The sequence below is a fragment of the Semicossyphus pulcher genome, unplaced genomic scaffold (genome assembly GCF_022749685.1).
Source record: "Semicossyphus pulcher isolate SPU_LCO1_2020_fin unplaced genomic scaffold, fSemPul1.0.p SCAF_9, whole genome shotgun sequence".
NCBI classification, from domain to species: domain Eukaryota; kingdom Metazoa; phylum Chordata; class Actinopteri; order Labriformes; family Labridae; genus Semicossyphus; species Semicossyphus pulcher.
Window position 1 is genome coordinate 561,540 of NW_027211770.1, and position 24,226 is coordinate 585,765.

The window sequence follows — 24,226 nt, forward strand, 5'->3', positions numbered from 1 at the left end:
TCTTTATGTCCTTAAGGCATGCTTCTAGTTTAGATAGCTGATTGTTTTCGTCTGGCTTCATTGATAAGTATAATTGAGTATCATCTGCATAACAATGAAAATTAATGGAGTTTTTCCTCATGATATTACCAAGAGGAAGCATATATGAGGTAAAAAGAATCGGTCCGAGCTAGGGATATACCGATTATCGGCCGGGCCGATTACTGGCGCCGATATTCAGCATTTTGACGCATATCGGCATCGGCCTTTTTTTTATTTTTTATTTTTTTAAAAAAATTTTTATCCGACAGCCAATAAGAGTTCATTTCTTTGCACATTTTATTTAACTTTGTTTTATTTACTTTATAAAACTTCAGGAAGTTATTTATTTATTTATTTAAATTTTCAGTTAACTTTATAAGAGATGCTGCTGACCCTGGGAACTCCCTGTGCTTTTTGTTTGTTTGTTTAATAAACATATGCTTAAAGGCATTTAAACAAAGTTAATGGAGTTTGTATTATTCAAAATTTTGGCGCCAATATTTTCACTTTTACTGCAAATGAATATCAGCTCCTAATATCGGTTATCAGCCCCCTTGACTACTAATAATCGGTATCGGTATCGGCCCTGAAAAAACCATATCGGTCTATCTCTAGTCCGAGCACAGAACCTTGTGGAACTCCATGACTAACTTTGGTGTGCATAGAGGACACATCATGAACATTAACAAACTGAGATCGATCTGATAAATAAGATTTAAACCAACTTAATGCAGATCCTGTAATGAACATTAAATGTTCTAGTCTCTGTAACAGGATGTGATGGTCTATCGTGTCGAAAGCGGCACTAAGATCTAACAGGACGAGTACAGAGAAGTCCTCTGTCTGAAGCAGTAAGTAGATCATTTGAAACGCGCACAAGTGCTGTCTCAGTGCTATGGTGGACTCTAAATCCTGACTGAAAGTCCTCAAAAAAACTGTTGTTATGAAGAAAGTCACATGATTGATTAGCGACTGCTTTCTCAAGGATCTTTGAGATAAAAGGAAGGTTAGATATAGGTCTATAGTTAGCTAAGGTGCCTGAATCTAGGGTAGGCTTTTTAAGAAGTGGCTTAATTACAGCTAGTTTAAAAGACTGGGGTACATAGCCCGTCGATAAAGACATATTGATCATATCTAGTAAAGAAGTGCTAATTGAGGGAAAGACTTCCTTAAGCAGCTTGGTTGGAATCGGGTCTAAAAGACAGGTTGATGGTTTAGACGAAGATATCAGAGAATTTAGCTCAGGAAGGTCAATTGGAGAAAAACAGTCAAGGTAAACATCAGGTTTTTGAGCGGTTTCCAAAGATACATCTGCACCAGTTAACGGCAGGAGGTTACAAATTTTGTCTCTAATCTTTAGGATTTTGTCATTAAAGAAGCTCAAGAAATCATCACTGCTGAGGCCTATAGGAATACTTGGCTCAGTGGAGCTGACTCTCTGTCAGCCTGGCTACAGTGCTGAAAAGGTACCTGGGATTGTTTTTATTTTCTTCTATGAGGGAGGAGTAGTAGACACCTCGAGCATGCCGTAGGGCCTTCCTGTATTTATTAAGACTATTTTGCCAGAGGAAACGAGACTCTTCTGTTTTGGTGGATCGCCACATTCTTTCAAATTTACGCGACATTTGCTTCAAGTTACGAGTTCATGAGCCATACCATGGAGCTAGCCTCTGTCGTTTAATAATCTTCTTTTTTAAGGGGGCAATCGAGTCTAGAGTTCTTCTCAGCAAACCTGCAGTACTATCAACAAACTGATCAAGCTGAGAGGGATTATGCTAATTGAACATTAGCATAAGAGCTTTCTGTAGTAAACAGATTTGGTAAAGAATTAAAAGCAGCTGGAATTGTTTACATCGTGTCTGTATTTCTGTGCATAGTTACTATAAAAGTATAAACTATGTCTCTGCATGCTGTCATAAGTCCATATGCTGTGTAGTTCATATATTTCACTGATTATGCAGAGCTGCAGAGGAGCATCAGGCTTTATGATCAAACAAAGTTTTATATCCCGTTTCACTTCAGTCCATAGTCACCCCCTTCCTCCCTCCCTCCCTCCCCCCCTCTGTGCTCGTGTGCAGCAGCTTCCCCCTCTGTGCTGTGAATCTGCATCGCGTTTTTGTATGATATGATGTCTTTTAAAAAGTCTTCATTTTCATACAGAGCTGGAAAATGAGATACCCGGAAGTCAGGAGCAGCACTAGTTGCCGGTAACAGTGAGAGAGTCAGCTACGTGTTGTGTGTTTAAGGTAATTTTGATGCCACAATGGATTTTTTGGTTTTAACTTGATCTTAACTACTTCAACAGATTTTACTGGATTTTTAAACTATTTGTGTCCCGATCGGACTTCTTTCTACACTGCTGCGGCAACTGCTTCTGGTATAGCTCCACTTAACGCAGAACACTTAATGTGAAAACTGCATACAACGAAGTCAGGAGATCTTGGAAATACAGGAGAGGATCTCCACTCTACACCAGATCCAAGAGGGGGAGATGCTTATATACTTGCTGATAACATTTGGCCCAGCGCAGACTGCCGCCGGTATTGGAGATCTGGATGCCACCGTTCCCTACTATAGCATCGCTCAGATGCAGACGGGGGTTCCAAGAACACCCCAGTGTTTCGTCTATCATTTTACATATTGGGTCTAATGACATTAAATCCCAGCAATCCGAGACAGTCAAGCAAGATTTTATTGCAAAGATTGACACTGCGCTGGAAAGCGTAAGGCAGTGTGTCGTCTCCGGTCCACTGCCCTCACTTTGTTTTCGTCGATCTTTGGAACATCAGAAATTTGTGTCACATAGAAAAATTTGATCATTTAAACATATTAGTCTCACAGACAGATCCTGATATTCTGTTAATCACAGAAACTTGGCTTAAAAAAAGCATAAATGATTCAGATGTGTCAATACATGACTACAGTTTATATAGAATAGACAGGAATGGTAGAGGAGGGGGTGTTGCTATATATGTAAAAATCTGTTTTACTTCGTCTTTCCTAAATGCCGTTACAGTACCTAAATACTTTTGAATTTATTGCCCTTAAAATTGACTGTTGACAAAACAATTAAATTGTGGTGGTAGGAATTTATAGACCTCCTTCAGCTGATCTTTGTTTCATAGCGAAACTGCAAGACCTTCTTTCTCAATATTCACACTCAGGAAATAATAATCATCCTAGGTGACTTCAGCCTTGACTGGTTATCTAATGCCTCTGAACACCTTAAGGAATTATGCAGTAATTTGAACATCACACAACTGATCACTGATCCACATTAATAGATCTTATTTTGACGAATAGTAGTAAGAAAATTGCATCTGGTGTTTTTGATCTCGGAATAAGTGACCCTTTTGAAAAAAAGGACTCAAGAATTGTCTTTAAACGAAATATAAAAATCTTTAATGCACAAGCATTCATAACCGATGTCTATCATAGTGACATTCATCTTACCTCTGGAGTCCCCAATGTTGACATGGCATTAGAATATTTCTCAAAGAACTTCCTTGCAATTGTGGATAAACACGCACCTCAGAAGCTCTGAATTAAAGATAGGTCAAATCCTTGGTTCTCCCTGGAGCTAGCCCATCGATTCAAAACAAGAAACACAGCTTGGTCTCTTGTTAGATGCACAGGGCACCCGTCCAATTGGCTCATCTTTAGGCAGCTCAGAAACAAATGCACAGCCTATGTATGGAAATCAAAATCAAGTTATTATTTAGAATTAATTCAGCACTCACAATCAAATCCAGCAAAATTCTGGAGGGCAGTAAACTCTTTAAAAAATAAACAACAAATATCTTAACTGCATATATTGAATATAAAAACTGTATTAACGGACAAGACAGATATCTGCCTAGCCTTTAAAAAGCATTTTTCTGCTGCTGGCCATTTATGTCATGATGTTTGCATAGATACCCCTTCTAATGACAGTACCTGTGCACACCCTATAAATCATGCTTCTCAGTTCACACTACAGCCCATCTCCCCTTGTGATGTATTTAACACATTAGAAACCATCGATCCCAGGAAATCAACCGGAGCAGACAAATCCATTGGAAATGGATCCATTCTTTTTAAAGCTGTCTTCCTCATTCATCACCGAGCAATTAACATATATTTTTAATCTTTCCATTGTACTGGTTTACTTCCCAATATCTGGAAGACTGCTCAGGTGATTCCTTTATACAAAGGAGGAAACAACAGTGATCCTTATAATTATCGGCCAATATCCAAACTTCCCTGCCTGGCAAAAACCCTGGAATTCCTGGTAAACGACCAACTCCAAGTATTTCTCACAGTATTCTATCTTAAGCCATCATCAGTCTGGTTTCAGACCTAAGCATAGTACCATCTCTGTTGTAACATTAGTTCTCAACAACATTGTTTTGTTTGTGACCGACATCAGGGGGAAAACTAGAGTCAACATCGATAGGGCAGGGAGAGACCTTCGATTGCTTTTCGGGATCAAAACGGACCCACAAATTATTGTTGAGTGCAGCGTTTTCTCTCTCACAGCACAAGTGCTTCGTCCCAGCTCTCTCCAGCTGCCCCGCCCTGCCCGGCTAATGTTAGCTGATGTTTGTGATGATTTGCTGGTTCGCCGGCGTAATTTGCCGTTTGGTTACAAAGCACTATGCGGAGTCATGCAGTGTATTTATGTTAGAACTAGTTGGCTAACCTTAGCATGCTTGCTCACGTTATGACTACCAAAATACTATCTGAGTGTGTATGTCAGTTATCTAGCTTGACAAATAACTTTGCCAGCCAACATGACAAACAGTGTTGATTTTGGCCAACAGTAAGTTATGTAGCAGAACAAAGCAAATGTGTATAACTAACGATTGTTTTCTATTAGCCAATATCATTGCATTATCTGCCTAGGCTAAGGTTAGCCAGCGAGCTGTAAGCTGGCAACAAGCAACTGTTAGCAAACAAGCAAATGTTAGCTTGTCGCAGGTGATTTGGCAGTTAGGCAACGTAGCAAAACACTGTCAAGTGGATGACATCAACTAAGTCACGCAGACTCCCGTGGCTGATCTGGCTGGTAATTTAGTAATTTTCCGTTTGGTTATGAAGCACAAAGCCAGATCCATGCAGTGTAGTTATGTTAGAGTTAGTTGGCTACCCTTAGCATGCTCACTAACATAATGACAACCAAAATACTACCTGAGTGCATATGTCAGTGTTGTCAGTCTAGCTTGACCAATAACTTCGCCAGCTAACATGATACTAACTCTGGTATTATGAAAACAGTGTTGATTTTGGACAACATGATGCTGGTCAACATGATGTCGGTCAATTAACATGTCTGTTCAGTGAAAAGTAAACAGAGCCGGTGAGTTCCGAGACTGAGCATGCTCAGTTTCATCACTAAAATGCCAGCGGCTTAGCAGAACATATCTGGAGTTTAGCGTTTTAATTAGTTCCCTCAATCATTTTCCTGTACATTGGAACCTTATCCTTGCAGAGGAATGATGTGATTGCAGATGTAATTCATTTTGCTCGTTTCGAATTCTTCTCGTAAGGAGTGCCTCGGGCAAAGGCCTCTTTTAATTTCTGAGGCTGGGGGTTTCCATGACTAGACTTCACCCTGTCGCCCTCCTTAATTGTTTGTATGGACATGAAAACACATTGCATTTATTTGGTATAATTTCCTCTAATTTTTAAAATCACAATAAATATCGCAGAAAAAAAAGATGTACGTTTTTTCCAATAGCAGCCCTAAAAGAGCTTTAGCCCAATGGTATCCCTGACCAGGAAGATGCTGACAACTCCTCAAAAGATGTTTGGGCTGCATTAAGCACAGGCATATTTTGCATTGGCAAAGCAGAGGCAAAATTTAGCTGAACCGATGATGCAGTGATGTCATTCTGGAGTTGCATGATGTTCACAATATCATTCTGATTGTTATTGTGGCATGGTGGGTTCAGTCAAGATTCACGTCCCATTTGTTGAGCATCATGAAACACTGTTCTTGAGTTTTACTTTGTAGTGGTCTCCTGTCAGTTTGTGTGACCACCGTCTGTTTAGGCCTGAGGGCAGCAGCTTGGGCCTCAGGGTGAGATTCAGTCAGAATATTATTTCTATCACCTTTTTCTGAGACAAAATGATCAGCATAAGAACTCAGTTGTCTTGTTCTTGATATCTGTTGCACATAATTCACAGTGACTGTGGATTCTATTTAGACCTGTTGTTTCATTTACCCCTTTGCTTGTTTGCAATAAAAGGGCCTCTTTTCTCAGCATGTTTTAGCATTAAATCCCAAGCCTTTTGTGGTAAACTTCAAGCTCTGTTTAACAGCGGGCACAGACTTTGTGTCAATCTTTGTATTTAATTCAATGTCCGACTTTGTCTCTTTTTTTCCTGTTTTCTTTTCTCAAACAGTTTGATTTTATTTCCACACTCTTTATTTGCAGTACTGGACAGCCACAGAAAAGGGTATATTGTTGCATCAGGCCTCCTCAGTGTCAGCGAATCAGTGAATGAGGGTCTCCAATGAGCTAGGTTATTGCACAATCACTGCTGTGCATCATCCTATGTCCAACAAATTTCAAATTCTCAATATTCCTCAATATGCAGAGAAACAATGACCCGATCACTCCTTCAGTGATGTAATTTTCCAATACGACCTTGAGGCTAATTATTTTGTATATATACAGTACTGTGCAAAAGTTTTAGGCAGGTGTGAAAAAAATCTGTAAACTAAGAATGCTTTCATAAATTGTGTTAATAGTGTTAATAGTTTATTTTCATCAATTAACAAAATGCAGTGAATGAACAGAAGAGAAATCTAAATCAATGGTGTGACCACTCTTTGCCTTCAAAACAGCCTCAATTCTTCTAGGTACACTTGCACACAGTTTTTGAAGGAACTCAGCTGGTAGGTTGTTCCAAACATCTTGGAGAACTAACCACAGATCTTCTGTGGATGTAGGCTTCCTCAAATCCTTCCGTCTCTTCATGTAATCCCAGACAGACTCAATGATGTTGAGATCAGGGCTCTGTGAGGGCCATACCATCACTTCCAGGACTTCTCGTTCTTCTTTACGCTGAAGATAGTTCTTAATGACATTGGCTGTATGTTTGGGGTCGTTGTCCTGCTGCAGAATAAATTTGGGGCCAATCATACGCCTCCCTGATGGTATTGCATGATGGACAAGTATCTGCCTGTATTTCTCAGCATTGAAGACACCATTAATCCTGACCAAATCTCCAACTCCATTTGCAGAAATGCAGCCCCAAACCTGCAAGGAACCTCCACCATGCTTCACTGTTGCCTGCAGACACTCATTATTGTAGCGCTCTCCAGCCCAAACTGCCTTCTGCTACAGCCAAATATTTCAAATTTTGACTCATCAGTCCAGAGCACCTGCTGCCATTTTCCTGCACCCCAGTTCCTATGTTTTCGTGCATAGCTGAGTCGCTTGTCCTTGTTTCCATGTTGGAGGTATGGCTTTTTGGCTGCAACTCTTCCATGAAGACCACTTCTGGCCAGACTTCTCCGCACAGTAGATGGGTGTACCTTGGTCCCACTGGTTTCTGCCAGTTCTGAGCTGATGGCACTGCTGGACATCTTCCCATTTGGAAGGAAAATAAGTTCGAAGTGTTTTTCATCTGCTGCACTAAGTTTCCTTGGCCGACCACTGCATCTACGATCCTCAATGTTGCCCGTTTCTATGTGCTTCTTCAAAAGAGCTTGAACAGCACATCTTGAAACCCCAGTCTGCTTTGAAATCTTTGTCTGGCAGAGACCTTGCTGATGCAGTCTAACTACCTTGTGTCTTATTGCTGTGCTCAGTCTTGTTATGGTGTATGACCTGTGACATGAAACTGTCTTCCACAACCTCACCTTGGTAGCAGAATTTGGCTGTTCCTCAGTTCCTCAGTTTCAGTTAATTACTGTTTTTCAACCTACATGTGAAATTGATGATCATTAGCACCTGTTTGTTATACTTGGTTGATCATACACCTGACTTTAATCCTACAAAATCCCTGACCACACCAAGCAGATTAATGATTTTTTTTCTGCAGTGACAGCGAAGGCAAATAAAACACTTGCTTGTGCTTATCAGGGGAGATTGCTGGAGAGGCGATTGTCATTTGGTTTTGCGTCGTTGCATCAGACAGAAAACTTCTCATGTTCTGAGGCTGAACCTGCACTCTGCTGGAATTACCGATGCCACTTCAGCCAAAGTTTAGAAGTGGGGCAACATTTATCCCAGGGAAGTGATTAGAAGTTAGCAAGATTCACTCAACGGATGCAAGCACTTACTTTACAAGGAAGAAATCCTGCAGCATGCTCTCCTGCTCCAGTGGTGCAGCGTCACCGCTCTGTGACCTGCAGTGATCACAGACACAGATACACTCCTAAGACGGCAGTCTGTTAAACACACTATAAAAAATAAATAGTTCACACTCCAACAGGACAGGGGTGTAATTGACTTAAATCATAAAAATAAGTATAATTAAATTAGATCACCCTCTGCATCCAGGAGCCTGTTGTTGAAGTTTCTTGTTTGCACTTGAAGGTCTACCATGTTTTGACATAGGCCTGATTTAATATTGTTTTTTGTTTAATTGTTTACAGAGATTGGGTTCATTTGTTCTTAAAACTATTTGTTTTTTAACTGGATAAACACAGAACTTTTCTGATGTCACATTTTTACAAATTTGGTTTGTATCATTACTTTCTAATCTTTTTGCAATTATTATTCTTAACATTCTAATGCTAAATGTTTCAGAACTGTCTCTTGTGGACACAGTTGACACAGAGAGCCCCATTTAATTGTTGTTTAATATGATTGCAGAGGCTACGGGTTTCAGGCAAAATTTGAGCCTATATGTTTGTTTATTTGCATTATATGTCTACATATTTGCAGCACACTTAATTGTTCTGAACAATGCAGTTATCAACTGCAATGGCTAATAAACACTAAGACAATAATGTATTAATTTCTCTGTGTTATGATTTTTACATTCTTAGAAATGTTGGAAAAATGCATTTAAATTGGTGATCGGCAGATTAAAAAAATGTAAAATCGGTAATCAGTATCGGCCCTCAAAATCCTGATCAGTGCATCCCTATAAATAATAATTCTTATGTTAAACTTATTTGCCTATATTGCTTCAACCAAATGACAACAAATATATAAATGACTAAATGATAAATAAGCAATTAATACTTAACTTCAGTATGTGAATAGCTCCAACAACATAGTTCCTAATACTATAATGAAGCCTTGCATTATTTTTTAACAAATTCCTCACTAGACTTAATGTTCCTCTTTCAGGTACATGGGAAACAAAAGTCAGCAACAAGGAGAAACGTGAACAACGCAAAAAGGACAAGAGTTCTAGTGATGGCATAGCCAGCCCTGGAGGAGGGTACATACCTGTGAGCACCCCTCCAGAGCAGCCCAAGGCCACCGCACCTTCCAGCCAGAAGAAAAAAAAAGGTGGCCATGTACAGTCTCCAACAGTAATTATTTTTACTTGTGTATACTACACAAAGCACTTCAAGTGTCATGATTTTTATCCTTATTAAGGATCATTTAAGTGGTTAAAAAATAAAAAGGTATTATAGACAACCAACTTAGTTCTCCATGTTGCACTGCAGTGTTTCCCAAACATTTTTACTGCGGCCCAAGTATATTTTCCAACCAATTGTAGCATTTTTCTTTTTTATCTGTATACCATCGCCATCCGCAAATTACTTAATAGTTAACAATCTTCCCTCGCGTATTTTTGCGAGGAGGGTCTCCACACCTGCTCATCAGAGACACACACATATAGACAAATAGAGAGAGATGTCTGCTGGTACATCCCTCTTATAAATGCATTGATTTAGGTGTGACACCTAACTAATTTAGGTGTGACACCTAACTAACTTTAATTGTTTTTGAATAAAAGCTTAGTTTCTTTCTGAGAAGAGGGTTTTAAATTGTATTTTTACTTTTTAAGACTATGAACAAAATGGGATCTCATCTGAATAAATATACAGTATAGGGTAAACGGTTAAAAAGATTTTTCAATAAACAGAATCTATTGCACCCATAAACAGATATGGACTCAGTCTTCTTTTTGGTAACTATGTTGTCCTCGGCCAGCACTAAGTTATAGCAGACATATATACAGACTCTACAACAACTGACTGGTTCACTCCTCACGCAGGCTGATAATATCAAACGTCACTTAAAAAGTAGAGCAAATATTCGTTACTCTGTATAAACGCAGCATGAATAAAATAACAAGATTAGCTAAAAATGAATAATTATGTAATAAGTATATTTTCCCGTCAAAATCTTAACTATATTTCCACCTCCTACGGTTATCCAGCCATAGTAAGCCTAGTGTAGCCTTTGTGTAACTATTTACACTGAAGCCCCTTTCATACACTAATTCTATCATGTTTCTTTGTTTTTATCTGTCAAACATAGTCATCCACGATCGATTAACTTACTGGACACTCTCTCCTTGTTCTCTGTCTCTCCCATACCTGGAGCAGTATTCATCAGAAAAAAAACACACACACACACACACACACACCTGCAGGTACATCCCTCCTGTAAATGCATTGATTAAGATGTGACGTCTTCTGTTAAATATAGATCTTATTATTCACTTTTAAAAGATTTTGAGTGCAGCTGTATAGTGTCGGTTTCAGCAGGTGGTTTTGTTCGTTTCGACACGCATTGTCTATAACCAGTAGTGGGTAGTAATGCGTTACACTTAGTCTGTTACATGTGTTTGAGTATTTTTTTCCAAACAATTTACTTCTAAGAGTACTTGTTTTGTAGAATACTTTTTACTGTTACTCGAGTGAATTTGCGCTAAAAAATATGTACTTGTATTCCATTACATTGGGCTACACGTCTTGCTACTTTTATTGACGCCAGGGTTGGAAAATTAGCACCCGCCATTCCGAAGTATAACTGTTAAGGATCAGTTAATGACTTAATACGTGGACTTGTATGTGAAGTGGACAGCGGTATTTCTGTATGACAACATCACAGCCTAATCCAGGGCTATTCAACTACAACAGCAAGTGGGCCACATAGGATGATCACAGGGGGTTCACGGGCCACACAGAATATTTTGACAATAAATGGCTTCAAATAGCTCCTCCATTTACAGTAAAATGTTTATAGATTTCAATAATAAAATAAACTAGTGTTGCTATATTCCTTCTCCATTGAACAATAATTATCTGGGGTTATTACTAGGTAGAACAGACTTGGTCAGCTTTGGTTCTCTTAGAGATATGGGTGCTAATGGTGGTGCAAGATCACTTGCTATTTACACAACGTGGGCGCTGGGCGTGAAAATGACTACTGCAACGGGTGGAAGATGACACTTTCGCTTTGCGCCTTGGCACTTTGCGCTGGGTGGACAATAGGGCCCATAGTAACATCTGTTTCTCCCTGTGTGTCCGCTCTGACGTCCTTCTCCATCAGCTGTATGTTTCATGAAGTTGCCTAAAAACACAACTCCAGTCTTTTTTCCACCCGCAGTCTGTTTCACAACAGCAGGTGAATAGCGTGTGGAGGATGTTTGTAGATTTTTTTTTGCCTGGAGTATTGAAACGAGCGGAACCAACGTGTAAGTGTTAACGAATGACATCGGATACAACCAGCTGCACTCAGAAAACAATGGCATTAGTAGGCATTTGAAAGGAGAGGTCCCACAACAATCCTCTGACATGTGTGCATAATAAGAGTGTTCACAGCAGAGCGTGTGCCTGTCATAATGAACAGGAGTGCGTGAGCAGAGTCTTATATAATTTGATCACGGGTGGCGTCTTCTCTCGAGAAAAAACCCCAAAATTGATCAAATGCTAAAATGAGTCATCAATGATACTTGGCAGCTGTTAATGTACCTGGGTGGACCATCTATGTAAAGACTGCATGGGAAACACTGGATGTTCATCACCTTAGTAATATTTAGCATATTGCAGACATCAGCTGGATGTGTAGGCAGCTTCTTGCAGGCCAGAGAAAAATTAAAAAGGGCTGGATCTGGCCTGTGGACAGCTAATTGAATAGACCTGGGGCCTCATGTACAAAGACTTGCGTGGATTTCCTACTGAGACATGGCGTACGCTAAAATCCAGAAAACGTCTTACGCACAAAAATATCCAGATGTATGAATCTTTGTGCACGCATGAATCCAAGGACATTTCCTTTGTACATCCCAATCAACGTGGAATTGAGCGCACATGTTGGAGTACCCGACCCCTCCCTGTTCACGCCCCCATTTAAATACGCAAATCATGTTTAAATGAGCCCTGCACCTGAGATTCCCCTCTCTGCACGAATCAGAAAATTGAAAAAGAATGAGTAAGACGGGGAAAAAAAAGAATTTCACGGGAAGTGAATTGGAGGCGCTACTCGCTGAAGTAGAGGTGCGCAAAAATGTGCTGTTTGGCACGCTGTCCTCCGGCATAAGCCACAAACGCAAGACAAGTGAGTGGGAGAGTGTGTGTGAGGCTGTCAATGCTGTGGGGTCAGAGAAGCGCAAACAAGCAGAAGTGAAAAAGAAGTGGTCCGACATCAAGGTGGATGTGAAGCGGAGGATGGCTGCCCACCGCCAAAGTGTGGCCAAAACAGGCGGGGGGACAGGAGAAGAGGGGCCCACCCCCGTTTGAACAGAGAGTCGCCACAATTGTGGGTGACACTGCTCTCTCAGGGGTGCTGGGAGCACATGTGGGTGACTCTGATTACCCCCAAGGTAAATACCTATGTATTTGTGTAACTCACAACAAATGTGTTCATACAGTAGCCTGCTCACAGCCCTATAAGATAGAGGTTCATGCGTAAAATGCGTAAAAGGTGAGGCTGATTAAGACATTGCACACTTTACGCACAGGGTTATTAACATGAGTACTTTGCACACAGAGACAATCAGGGGCTTGTTAGAAAGATCTTAAGCTGTAGTTTAACCAGCAAAAAACAACAAGTCACTAACTTTAACCACTGACTAGTAATGATGCTGTGAAAACAGGATAGAATTTGGGGGCGCACATTGATGCTCAATGCGCTTCACAGGGATTAATATAAGGACAATTACATGAATTACGAATACGAATTCATCATGTGATGGCGCTTTTATAGCAATGTGTGTGCAGAGACACTTTACAGAAAGAGCAGGTCTAGACCGACTCTTTGTTAAGTTATTTAAAGAGAGGCCCAACATGAATCCACCATGAGTAGCACTTAGCAATATTCGGCACATTGGCAGAAAAACTTCCTTTTAACAGGCAGAAACCTCGAGCAGAACCAGACTCATGTTGAACAGCCATCTGCCTCGACTGGATGGGCCGAAAATGGGATAGAAGGAGATGCAGGATAGAGACAGGCAAAGAGAGCAACAACAACATATGTTCTTGTTACAACAACAACATATGTCCTTGTTACATGAACAACAACAGACACATACTTATGGTTACAATGCCAATAATAGTGGTAGGGGAGGGTGAAGATTAGCAAAATAAATAAATTGGCGAGAGAAGCAGAGTAATGATAAAGGCTGAGGTAATCGTAATTGTAACAGTTGAAGTCAACAGGTCTACTATTAGCATTAGCAGCAACAATAATGATACTATGGGGAAGACTGATGTTAGTAGTTGTTGCAGTCGAGCAGGTCCACAGCAGCAGGTGGTCTGCAGCAACGATCCCCAGGAACCTACAAGACAAGGGAGCACAAGAACTCCCGGGAAGATATGTGGTTAGTAATGTTAATGGGACCAGAAGATACAGAGTTAATGAGCTGCATTAATATGACAGAGAGAGAGAGAGACAGAGAGACACAGAGACACAGAGAGAGAGAGAGAGAGAGAGAGAGAGAGAGAGAGAGAGAGAGAGGAGCTTGGTGTGTCAGATCCCCCGGCAGTCTAAACCTATAGCAGCGTAACTATGGGCTAGTCCAAGCCTGAGCCAGCCCTAACTATAAGCTTTGTCAAAGAGGAAAGTTTTAAGTCTACTCTTAAAAGAAGAGAGGGTGTCTGCCTCCCGGACCTTGACTGGTAGATTGTTCCAGAGGAGGGGGGCCTGGTAATTGAAGGCTCTACCTCCAACACTACTCTTAGAGACTTTAGATACCACAAGCAGGCCTGCATCCTGGGAGCGCAATGTTCTAGAGGGGTAATATGGCACTATGAGCTCTTTAAGATATGATGGTGCCTGACCATTAAGAGCTTTGTAAGTAAGAAGAAGGATTTTAAATTCAATTCTAGATTTTACAGGAAGCCAGTGCAGAGAGGCTAATACAGGAGAGATGTGCTCTCTCTTCCTAGTTCTTGTCAGCACACGTGCTGCAGCATTTTGTTAAAAGACATATCCTGATCAAATAGAACTCCCAGATTCCTAACAGTAGTGCTGGATGCCAGGCTGATGCCATCTAGGGCAGCTATATCATTAGAGAAAGAATCTCTAAGGTGTTTTGGGCCGAGCACAATAACTTCAGTTTTGTCTGAATTAAGTAGCAGAAGGTTTCTAGTCATCCAGATCTTTATGTCCTTAAGGCATGCTTCTAGTTTAGATAGCTGATTGGTTTCGTCTGGCTTCATAGATAAGTATAATTGAGTATCATCTGCATAACAATGAAAATGAATGGAGTGTTTCCTCATGATATTACCAAGAGGAAGCATATATGAGGTAAAAAGAATCGGTCCAAGCACAGAACCTTGTGGAACTCCATGACTAACTTTGGTGTGCATAGAGGACACATCATGAACATTAACAAACTGAGATCGATCTGATAAATAAGTTTTAAACCAACTTAATGCAGATCCTGTAATGCCATTTAAATGTTCTAGTCTCTGTAACAGGATGTGATGGTCTATGGTGTCGAAAGCGGCACTAAGATCTAACAGGACGAGTACAGGGAGAAGTGCTGTGCTGCTGTCTCAGTGCTGTGGTGGACTCTAAATCCTGACTGAAAGTCCTCAAATAAGCTGTTGTTATGAAGAAAGTCACATAATTGATTAGCGACTGCCTTCTCAAGGATCTTTGAGATAAAAGGAAGGTTAGATATAGGTCTATAGTTAGCTAAGGTGCCTGAATCTAGGGTAGGCTTTTTAAGAAGTGGCTTAATTACAGCTAGTTTAAAAGACTGGGGTACATAGCCAGTCGATAAAGACATATTGATCATATCTAGTAAAGAAGTGCTAATTGAGGGAAAGACTTCTTAAGCAGCTTGGTTGGAATCGGGTCTAAAAGACAGGTTGATGGTTTACACGAAGATATCAGAGAATTTAGCTCAGGAAGGTCAACTGGAGAAAAACAGTCAAGGTAAACATCAGGTTTTTGAGCAGTTTCCAAAGATACATCTGCACCACTTAACGGCAGGAGGTTACAAATTTTGTCTCTAATCTTTAGGATTTTGTCATTAAAGAAGCTCAAGAAATCATCACTGCTGAGGCTTATAGGAATACTTGGCTCAGTGGAGCTGTGACTCTCTGTCAGCCTGGCTACAGTGCTGAAAAGGTACCTGGGATTGTTTTTATTTTCTTCTATGAGGGAGGAGTAGTAGACACCTCGAGTATGCCGTAGGGCCTTCCTGTATTTATTAAGACTATTTTGCCAGAGTAAACGAGACTGTTCTGTTTTGGTGGATCGCCACATTCTTTCAAATTTACGCGACATTTACTTCAAGTTACGAGTTCCTGAGTCATACCATGGAGCTAGCCTCTGTCGTTTAATAATCTTCTTTTTTAAGGGGGCAATCGAGTCTAGAGTACTTCTCAGCAAACCTGCAGTACTATCAACAAACTGATCAAGCTGAGAGGGACTAACATTAGCATAAGAGCTTTCTGTAGTAAACAGATTTGGTAAAGAATTAAAAGCAGCTGGAATTGTTTCCTTAAATTTAGCTACAGTCCTATCAGACAAACATCTTGTGAGAACATTTTTGTTAACTGGAGAGTAGTCAGTTAATAGGACATCGAATGTTGCTAAATAGTGATCTGATAAAAGAGGATTTTGTGGGAAGACAATTAAGTTTTCGGTTTCAAGACCATAAGCTAGAACAAGGTGGAGGGTGTGGTTAAAGCGGTGAGTAGGCTGGTTTACACTTTGAGTGAAACCAATAGAGTCCAAAAGGGACATAAATGCCATGCTAAGACTATCATTATCAACATCTACATGAATATTGAAGTCCCCTACAATAATTATTTAATCTGAACTCAGGACTAAATCTGATAAAAACTCTGAGAATTCAGTTAGAAAATCAGAGTATGCGCCAGGAGGGCGGTATACTATCACAAATAAAACAGGCTGTAAAGTTTTCCAAGCTGGGTGTGAAAAACTCAGAACAAGGCTTTCAAAAGAGCAGAAACTAAGTTTTGGTCTAGGGTTGATTAGAAGACTAGAACTGAAAATAGCTGCCACTCCACCACCTCGACCAGTGTCTCGAGGAATATGAGTATTAAGATGACTGGGAGGAGTGGATTCATTTAAGCTGACATATTCTTCCTGACACAGCCAAGTCTCAGTTAAAGAGAGTAAATCAATGTGATAACCTGATATCAGATCGTTCACTAATCGAGCTTTAGATGACAGGGATCTGATATTTAACAGACCACATTTAATTCTCATATTTTTTGGCATAACTTCGGTTGTTGCTTTCATTTTTATCAAATTTTTTTGATTTACTCCTTTTTTATTTAAGTTTGAATTAACTGTAATAAAAGGCCTGGGTTGGGGGGCAGACACAGTCTCTATAACATTAACATTGTGGCTGGGAAACTGCTCACAGGGAAGCGCAGAGGAGTGTGTAGGACTACAGCTCTGCCTCCTGGTCTCAACTCTGGTTTGTCAGGTTTTACGACTAACAAACTTAGCCATATTACGAGACAAAAGAGCTGCACCATCCAAAGTGGGATGAATGCCGTCTCTTCCGATCAGACCAGGCTTTCCCCAGAATGTCTGCCAGTTATCTATGAAGCCCACATCGTTTGCTGGGCACCACCTCGACAGCCAGCGATTGAATGATGACATGCGGCTATACATGTCATCACTCGTCAGATTGGGCAGGGGTCCAGAGAAAACTACGGAGTCCGACATCGTCTTTGCAAATGCACACACCGACTCAACATTAATTTTAGTGACTTCTGATTGGCGTAACCGGGAGTCATTAACGCCGTCATGAATTACAATCTTATCAAATTTACGATTATCCTTTGTCAGCAGTTTTAAATTGGACTCGATGTCGCCCGCTCTGGCCCCAGGAATACATTTCACTATGGCCACTGGCTTCGCTAACTTCACGTTTCTGACTATGGAGCTGCCAATAATCAGAGTTGGTTTCTCAGCGGGTGTGTCACTGAGTGGGGAAAACTTGTTTGAAACGTGAAGTGGTTGATGGTGAACCGTGTGCTTCGTCTTGCGGCTATGCTTCCCTCTGAGAGTAACCCAGCCACTGCATCCCGGCTGCTCGGGAGTTGCCGAGGGAGAAGCTACGCTAGGTCGGCCCGCACCGGCTACTGGCCCTGGGGGCTTGCTGCTGACTACAGCAGCTAGCGATGCTTGGTTTTCCAACGTGCGGAGCCTTGTCTCTAATTCCGTGATCCTCGCCTCCATGGCTCCAAAAATACTACATTTCATACAAGTACCCTTATCCGTAAAGGAGGTCAAGGTAGAGCTAAACATCTGACACACCGAACAGGGCAGATCAGGAGAGCAGGAGGGAGAAGGAGAAGCCATTTTAATTGATTAAGCTAGCTGCTAAGCTAACGGCTAAGCGAGTATAAAGTTAAGGGTTTAGCAGATATGACGCTAATGCAACAACGAGAGTGCTTGATGAAAACTAGTGTCTGTTTAAGTACACAGCAGCTGAATAACCGCAGTGATGATAATTACAGCAGCGGGGCCCCGTGTTTTCCTCGCTATGTTGCGCTCCAAGGCCGGCCGCAGCTCTGCGCACAGTTCCAGGAGGATTGCCCTCGGGAACCTAAAGTGGCTGATGAGCCAGTTGTCATCATGTGCCAGTAAATCCTCTCTGTCTCTGAACACACGCTGTCTTCGTATTGCACCATTTACAAAGTCTTCTAATACTGCTAAAGCAGCCATTGTTTTTAATGGTATTTTTTGCACCACTTTGCGCATGCTTTTATATCCACTCATGTAATTGCAGACACGTTGGTGTGTTAATTGCTCATCAGTGTTAATTGGTCATGTGTCTCTGATGTGCACATCCCTCAGTCTGAGGACTAATTGTATTAACATTTCCCAGCATCACCTCTAAGTGTCGCCAAAGGATCAACAGCTGTAGAAACGTGCGTACGCCAGCCATCAAGTTGGCGTGAGGCACCGCACATTTCCACGATAATTTCACTCTTGATTCATCTGAACTTTGCCGTGAAAAAGAGCGTACGCCACGTTTTTGTGTGCACGCACCCTTTGTACATGAGGCCCCTGGTCTAATCCTTTAGCAGATGCCTGCGACGTCTCTGCTGCTGGGGACAGCTCACAAGTTTACTTGGAGGAACACTCACTCAGATCATTTCAAATAAATAATCTAACAGAACCAGCCCCTTCTAAGTTAACCACCATCAGTGTTGTCTGCAAGCACCAGTTAGCAACTTATCAACAGCTAACCACAGAACATAGATGAGAAGAGATGTATAGTAACTGAGGATTAGGGGAGAGTGGGGCAAGGTGAGCCACCTCATGTTTCTAGGCAAATGTGCACACCTTTTGTCATTTAAGCATACATTCATAAAACACCCATCATTTCTTTCTGGCAGTGATGGAGAGAAACACACAGAATAAGGGCTTAGTAATATTTAGGCCTGCACATATCTTTTTTGGGAAACGCTTTATATTAAGGTCCTTGTAATAAGCATTAGTTAATAGATAATAAGACCCTTATAAGTCCTTGTAAGATACTTAGTAACATTAAATATATATTAATAAGACTTTTGTGTTAATAATAGTATTAGAAACATGTTTATTGTTAGATTTAAGATGTTTATAAGCACAAGATTATAAGATATTTATAAGCATTTAAAAGCCTTATAAGTATCTTATAATTGTTTATACTCACTTATTGTGCCTTTCTTAAGCCTTTACTAAACTTTACAGTTGCTTTATTAAGATGAATACATACTTAACTATGCAGTAATGAGCAAATAATGCATAATAATATGCACTTATTAAGAATTAATTATGCTTCTTTGCAGCTACTGGATCCAAAGCAAGAACAGTGCCTTATTAACGTTAATAAATCCTCCATTATGCACTTATTAACAGTTCTGTTTTTGCGGCTCCCATTTGTAATGAGCACTACATGGGGGATCAAGGTTGATACAATGTAAGTGAATCATTACATGCAAATAGAATGTTTTGGTCAAAAACAAAAAACACACTCACAGCTCCTCTAAATTGTTATATATTTTTTTCATTTTCCAACACTTTAATTGTACATGGTTGACACATGTGCCAAAAACAGGCTTCTGAAAAAAAATAAATTATGATGAATTATTTCTCAGTTCATGTCATGCGGGCTTCTTACGGTGTTTTGCTGACTGTAGTGACTATTTGCGTTCTTACTGGCTATTGATATTTACAAAGATAATTGTGTTATGACTTTACTTGGTGAAGTAGGATTATTGTTAATGATTAACTCACCATGAAGTACAAAGGGGCATGTACATAATAATAATAATAACAATAATTATGTATGTTTATGTTTACAATGTAAATGTATCATGTAAAGTTGAAATATTCACTTTTTATTTTTTTCAGAGGCCTGTTTTAGGCGCATGTGTCAACCATTAGGCTAGTGACAATGCCCCTGAAATTTTGAGATACCCCTACCGGAGGTATAACTAAACCCAACAATGTTTTTCCTCATCTCTAAGGTCTCCCATATATGAAATGGATTCTTGGATACAATTATTTCACTGCTAAGATTGTGAAATTGACAGATATTGTCATATACCTCCAAACTAAAAAAAGGCCTAAAATATAGCCTGTCCGTATTGGAGTTTAGACATATAAACTAATGCAGAATAATAACACAAGCTCCGAGAGCTTTGAAACTTGGCATGTTAGTAGCCAGGGAGTTGCTTTACCTACTAGAAAAACCTGGATGTGAATATCTTGATGTATGAAATGGATGGAGGACTATAAACACATAACTAAAATAAGCGAACATTCAAAAAAAATATATCTATGCAGAATGTTATCATTTACTTTATAGTTGCTTTGCCAGGGATTATCATAGGAACACATATGATGGCTTGTTGGAAAGGTGAGGTTGTGCCGAATCCAGCAATACAAAACACACCAGATCTGACTTTCCTGGACATGGAACAAATACCAGCCTGTCTTTGTAATGCTGCATCAGCTTTCCCTTTAGTTTCCAGGATCTGTATTTCTTGTGTTGGACCATGGACACATCATCTTCAAAAACAGCTTAAAACAGCACCTTCAGATGGGCGGTGACAGAAGCTAAGCGTCTGTACTCTGAGAAACTGAAACAAGGGATGTAGTGCTGTCAAAATTGGCCAAAAATGACGTTCGATTAAAAAAACCCACAAATGTTCGAACTATTCAAAAATCTATTTTTGCACAATATGTCCACAAGAGGACATACCAACACAACGAGAGACAAACTTACTTGCAAAGATATATTGATTTAAACAGAAACAAATAAACAAACAAATTAAGTAATTAGGTTACGGTAAAACGGACATTCAGCATTCCAAGCGAGCTGTGCTGTGACAGGTATATTTATCCAAACATAGCCTTTAAAAAACAAAATCAACATACTAACGCCTGTCTGTTATGCTGGGGATGAGAATCTCTCTGTCTGGCCTGGCTGGGATTTAAATTCTCCGACATCATTACCGCACGCCACACGGTTGTTGTTTTAAGTTAATTATTAATGTATCATAGTGACGTTGTGATGCATTAAAGGATGCTCCGTAACCAAGAGTGCGCATGAGGACATACAAGAACTTGGGAACTCGCAAACAGCCGCAGTAGTGCTGATTTTTTTGTCCCAACGAATATTAATTTTAATATCCAAATATCCGTTTTTTATTACAATTCGATTATATATTCACATTTAGAATATTCGTTGACAGCCCTAAAGGTAGGGGATGCTGGCTCAGTCTGGAAGGGTCTCAGACAGCTCACCAGCTACAAGCCTAAAACCCCTCACTCTGTTAAGCCACTTTCCCACTGGTCAAAAAAACAGCTAACACCGGCTTTTTTGCTTAACGGGAAAGGTTACAATCGGCATTCAGACCCGGGTCAAATGACTCTGCAGTAGACCCAGGTAATTATCGCCTTTTTCCTGTCGGACGAGGAGGTGCGGGGAGGGGGAACAGGTATAAGGTAGACTGCTTATGGTTGAAATATTAGCAAATTTTCACTAGATTGATCACATTTAAAATGTCTGGATGACTAGAAACTTTCTGCTACTTAATTCAGACAAAACTGAAGTTATTGTGCTCGGCCCAAAACACCTTAGAGACTCTTTCTCTAATGATATAGCTGCCCTAGATGGCATCAGCCTGGCATCCAGCACTACTGTTAGGAATCTGGGAGTTCTATTTGATCAGGATATGTCCTTCATCTCCCACATAAAACAAATATCAAGGACAGCCTTCTTTCATCTTCGCAACATAGCAAAAATCAGACACATCTTGTCTCAAAACGATGCAGAAAAACTAGTCCATGCATTCGTTACTTCCAGGTTGGATTATTGTAACTCGTTACTATCAGGCTGCCCTAATAAGTCACTAAAAACTCTGCAAGTGGTACAAAATGCTGCAGCACGTGTGCTGACGAGAACTAGGAAGAGAGATCACATCTCTCCTGTATTAGCCTCTCTGCACTGGCTTCCTGTAAAATCTAGAATAGAATTTAAAATCCTTCTTCTTACTTACAAAGCTCTTAATGGTCAGGCACCATCATATCTTAAAGAGCTCATAGTGCCATATTACCCCTCTAGAACATTGCGCTCCCAGGATGCAGGCCTGCTTGTGGTACCTAAAGTCTCTAAGAGTAGTGTTGGAGGTAGAGCCTTCAATTACCAGGCCCCCCTCCTCTGGAACAATCTACCAGTCAAGGTCCGGGAGGCAGACACCCTCTCTTCTTTTAAGAGTAGACTTAAAACTTTCCTCTTTGATAAAGCTTATAGTTAGGGCTGGCTCAGGCTTGGACTAGCCCATAGTTATGCTGCTATAGGTTTAGACTGCCGGGGGGATCTGACACACCAAGCTTCTCTCTCTCTCTCTGACTCTCTGACTCTCTCTCTCTCTCTCTCTCTCCCTCTCTTCCTCTCTCTCTGACTCTCTCTCTCTCTCTGTCATATTAATGCTGCTCATTAACTCTGTATCTTCTGGTCCCATTACCATTACTAACCACATATCTTCCCGGGAGTTCTTGTGCTCCCTTGTCTTGAAGGTTCCTGAGGATCGTTGCTGCAGACCACCTGCTGCTGTGGACCTGCTCGAGTGCAACAACTACTAACATCAGTCTTCCCCATAGTATCATTATTGTTGCTGCTAATGCTAATAGTAGACCTGTTGACTTCAACTGTTACAATTACGATTACCTCAGCCTTTATTATTACTCTGCTTCTCTCGCTAATTTATTTATTTATTTATTTATTTAGCCAATCTTCACCCTAGTCTATCACTATTATTGGCATTGTAACCATAAGTATGTGTCTGTTGTTGTTCATGTAACAAGGACATATGTTGTTGTGGTAACAAGAACATATGTTGTTGTTGCTCTCTTTGCCTGTCTCTATCCTGCATCTCCTTCTATCCCATTTTCGGCCCATCCAGTCGAGGCAGATGGCTGTTCAACATGAGTCTGGTTCTGCTCGAGGTTTCTGCCTGTTAAAAGGAAGTTTTTCTGCCAATGTGCCGAATTGCTAAGTGCTACTCATGGTGGATTCATGTTGGGCCTCTCTTTAAATAACTTAACAAAGAGTCGGTCTAGACCTGCTCTTTCTGTAAAGTGTCTCGAGATAACCCTGGTTATGATTTGGCGCTATACAAATAAAATTTGATTGATTGATTGATCGATTGATAAAATGTTCAGTGTTGTGAAAAAAAACAGAAGATTTTCTTGAGGAAAAAATATAGTTTTCTGGCTGTTTTTGATGCCTGTGATTAAACTTTTTTGGAAATGACTCAGTGAAAAACTGTTGACTGTAGAGAGGAAGACATAAACGAGAGAGAAGCTTCGTGTGTCAGATCCCCCCGGCAGTCTAAACCTATAGCAGCATAACTATGGGCTAGTCCAAGCCTGAGCCAGCCCTAAATATAAGCTTTATCAAAGAGGAAAGTTTTAAGTCTACTCTTAAAAGAAGAGAGGGTGTCTGCCTCCCGGACCTTGACTGGTAGATTGTTCCAGAGGAGGGGGGCCTGGTAATTGAAGGCTCTACCTCCAACACAACAAATAGAGGCTTTGAGAGGAACTGAATAAAGTAAGTTATCTCTGAAGTGCTTGGGGGTTTGCACCCTTTACTAATAGGTTGTATATTGATATATACAGTATATCATACTTGTGTAATTATTTTTAACAAAATAAAGAAAAGTTAATGCTGAGAAGGTTAAGGCCCAAAGTCAATATCCGCAAAAAATACTTTAACCATTGACTCTACCAAAGCAATGATAACTCTTGATTGACCCAAAGTTCATATGCTTCATTAAGATCTCAAACTGGATCTGTGTTTTTGTTGTTATTAGTGAACAGCTCCGAAGCAGCAGCTCCTGGTATGACTGATGTGGCTGTAAAGGTTCCTGCTCACATTGTTGCTCTAAAGATGGACCCCTGGACCTCCAGTAGAGAAACAGCATCACTATGGAGGGCTGAGATTGAGGGTAAAATGATTTACACCTACAACTTAACTGTTTGGTTGTTAAACCCTACATTTGTTACTATGATGCTTCAAAGCTCTGTTATTTCCAGAGGTTGTATTGGCAGATGTGGCCGATCCTTATTGAGGTGTGTTTCAATGCTTTGGTTGCAAAAAGGTGTGTTTTTTTGTCTTAAACAATATCTACTTAATGTTAAGACATTAGCTTTTAGAGCAGCTTCATTTACTTTCATATCGAGAATGAGCCAAAAGCTTTTTCACAATTTTTTTTGTGTGCATATTTTGAAGAGAAAAAGAAAAATAATTGGACTAGTGTAGGATTCTTGTTGAGTTTAAGGAGCTTATCAGTGCAAGAGAAAAT

General features: G+C 40.4%; 1 protein-coding gene across 1 annotated transcript in view; it reads left to right on the forward strand.

Moving 5' to 3' along the window:
• Nucleotides 1-24,226, forward strand: part of LOC138583751 (protein LYRIC-like) — a 57,544-nt gene that overhangs the window by 11,818 nt on the left and 21,500 nt on the right. The window contains exons 4-5 of the mRNA XM_069655720.1: nucleotides 9,315-9,479; nucleotides 23,735-23,869. Of these exons, the coding sequence (XP_069511821.1) occupies nucleotides 9,315-9,479; nucleotides 23,735-23,869 (300 nt within the window). The remainder of the gene's footprint in view (nucleotides 1-9,314; nucleotides 9,480-23,734; nucleotides 23,870-24,226) is intronic.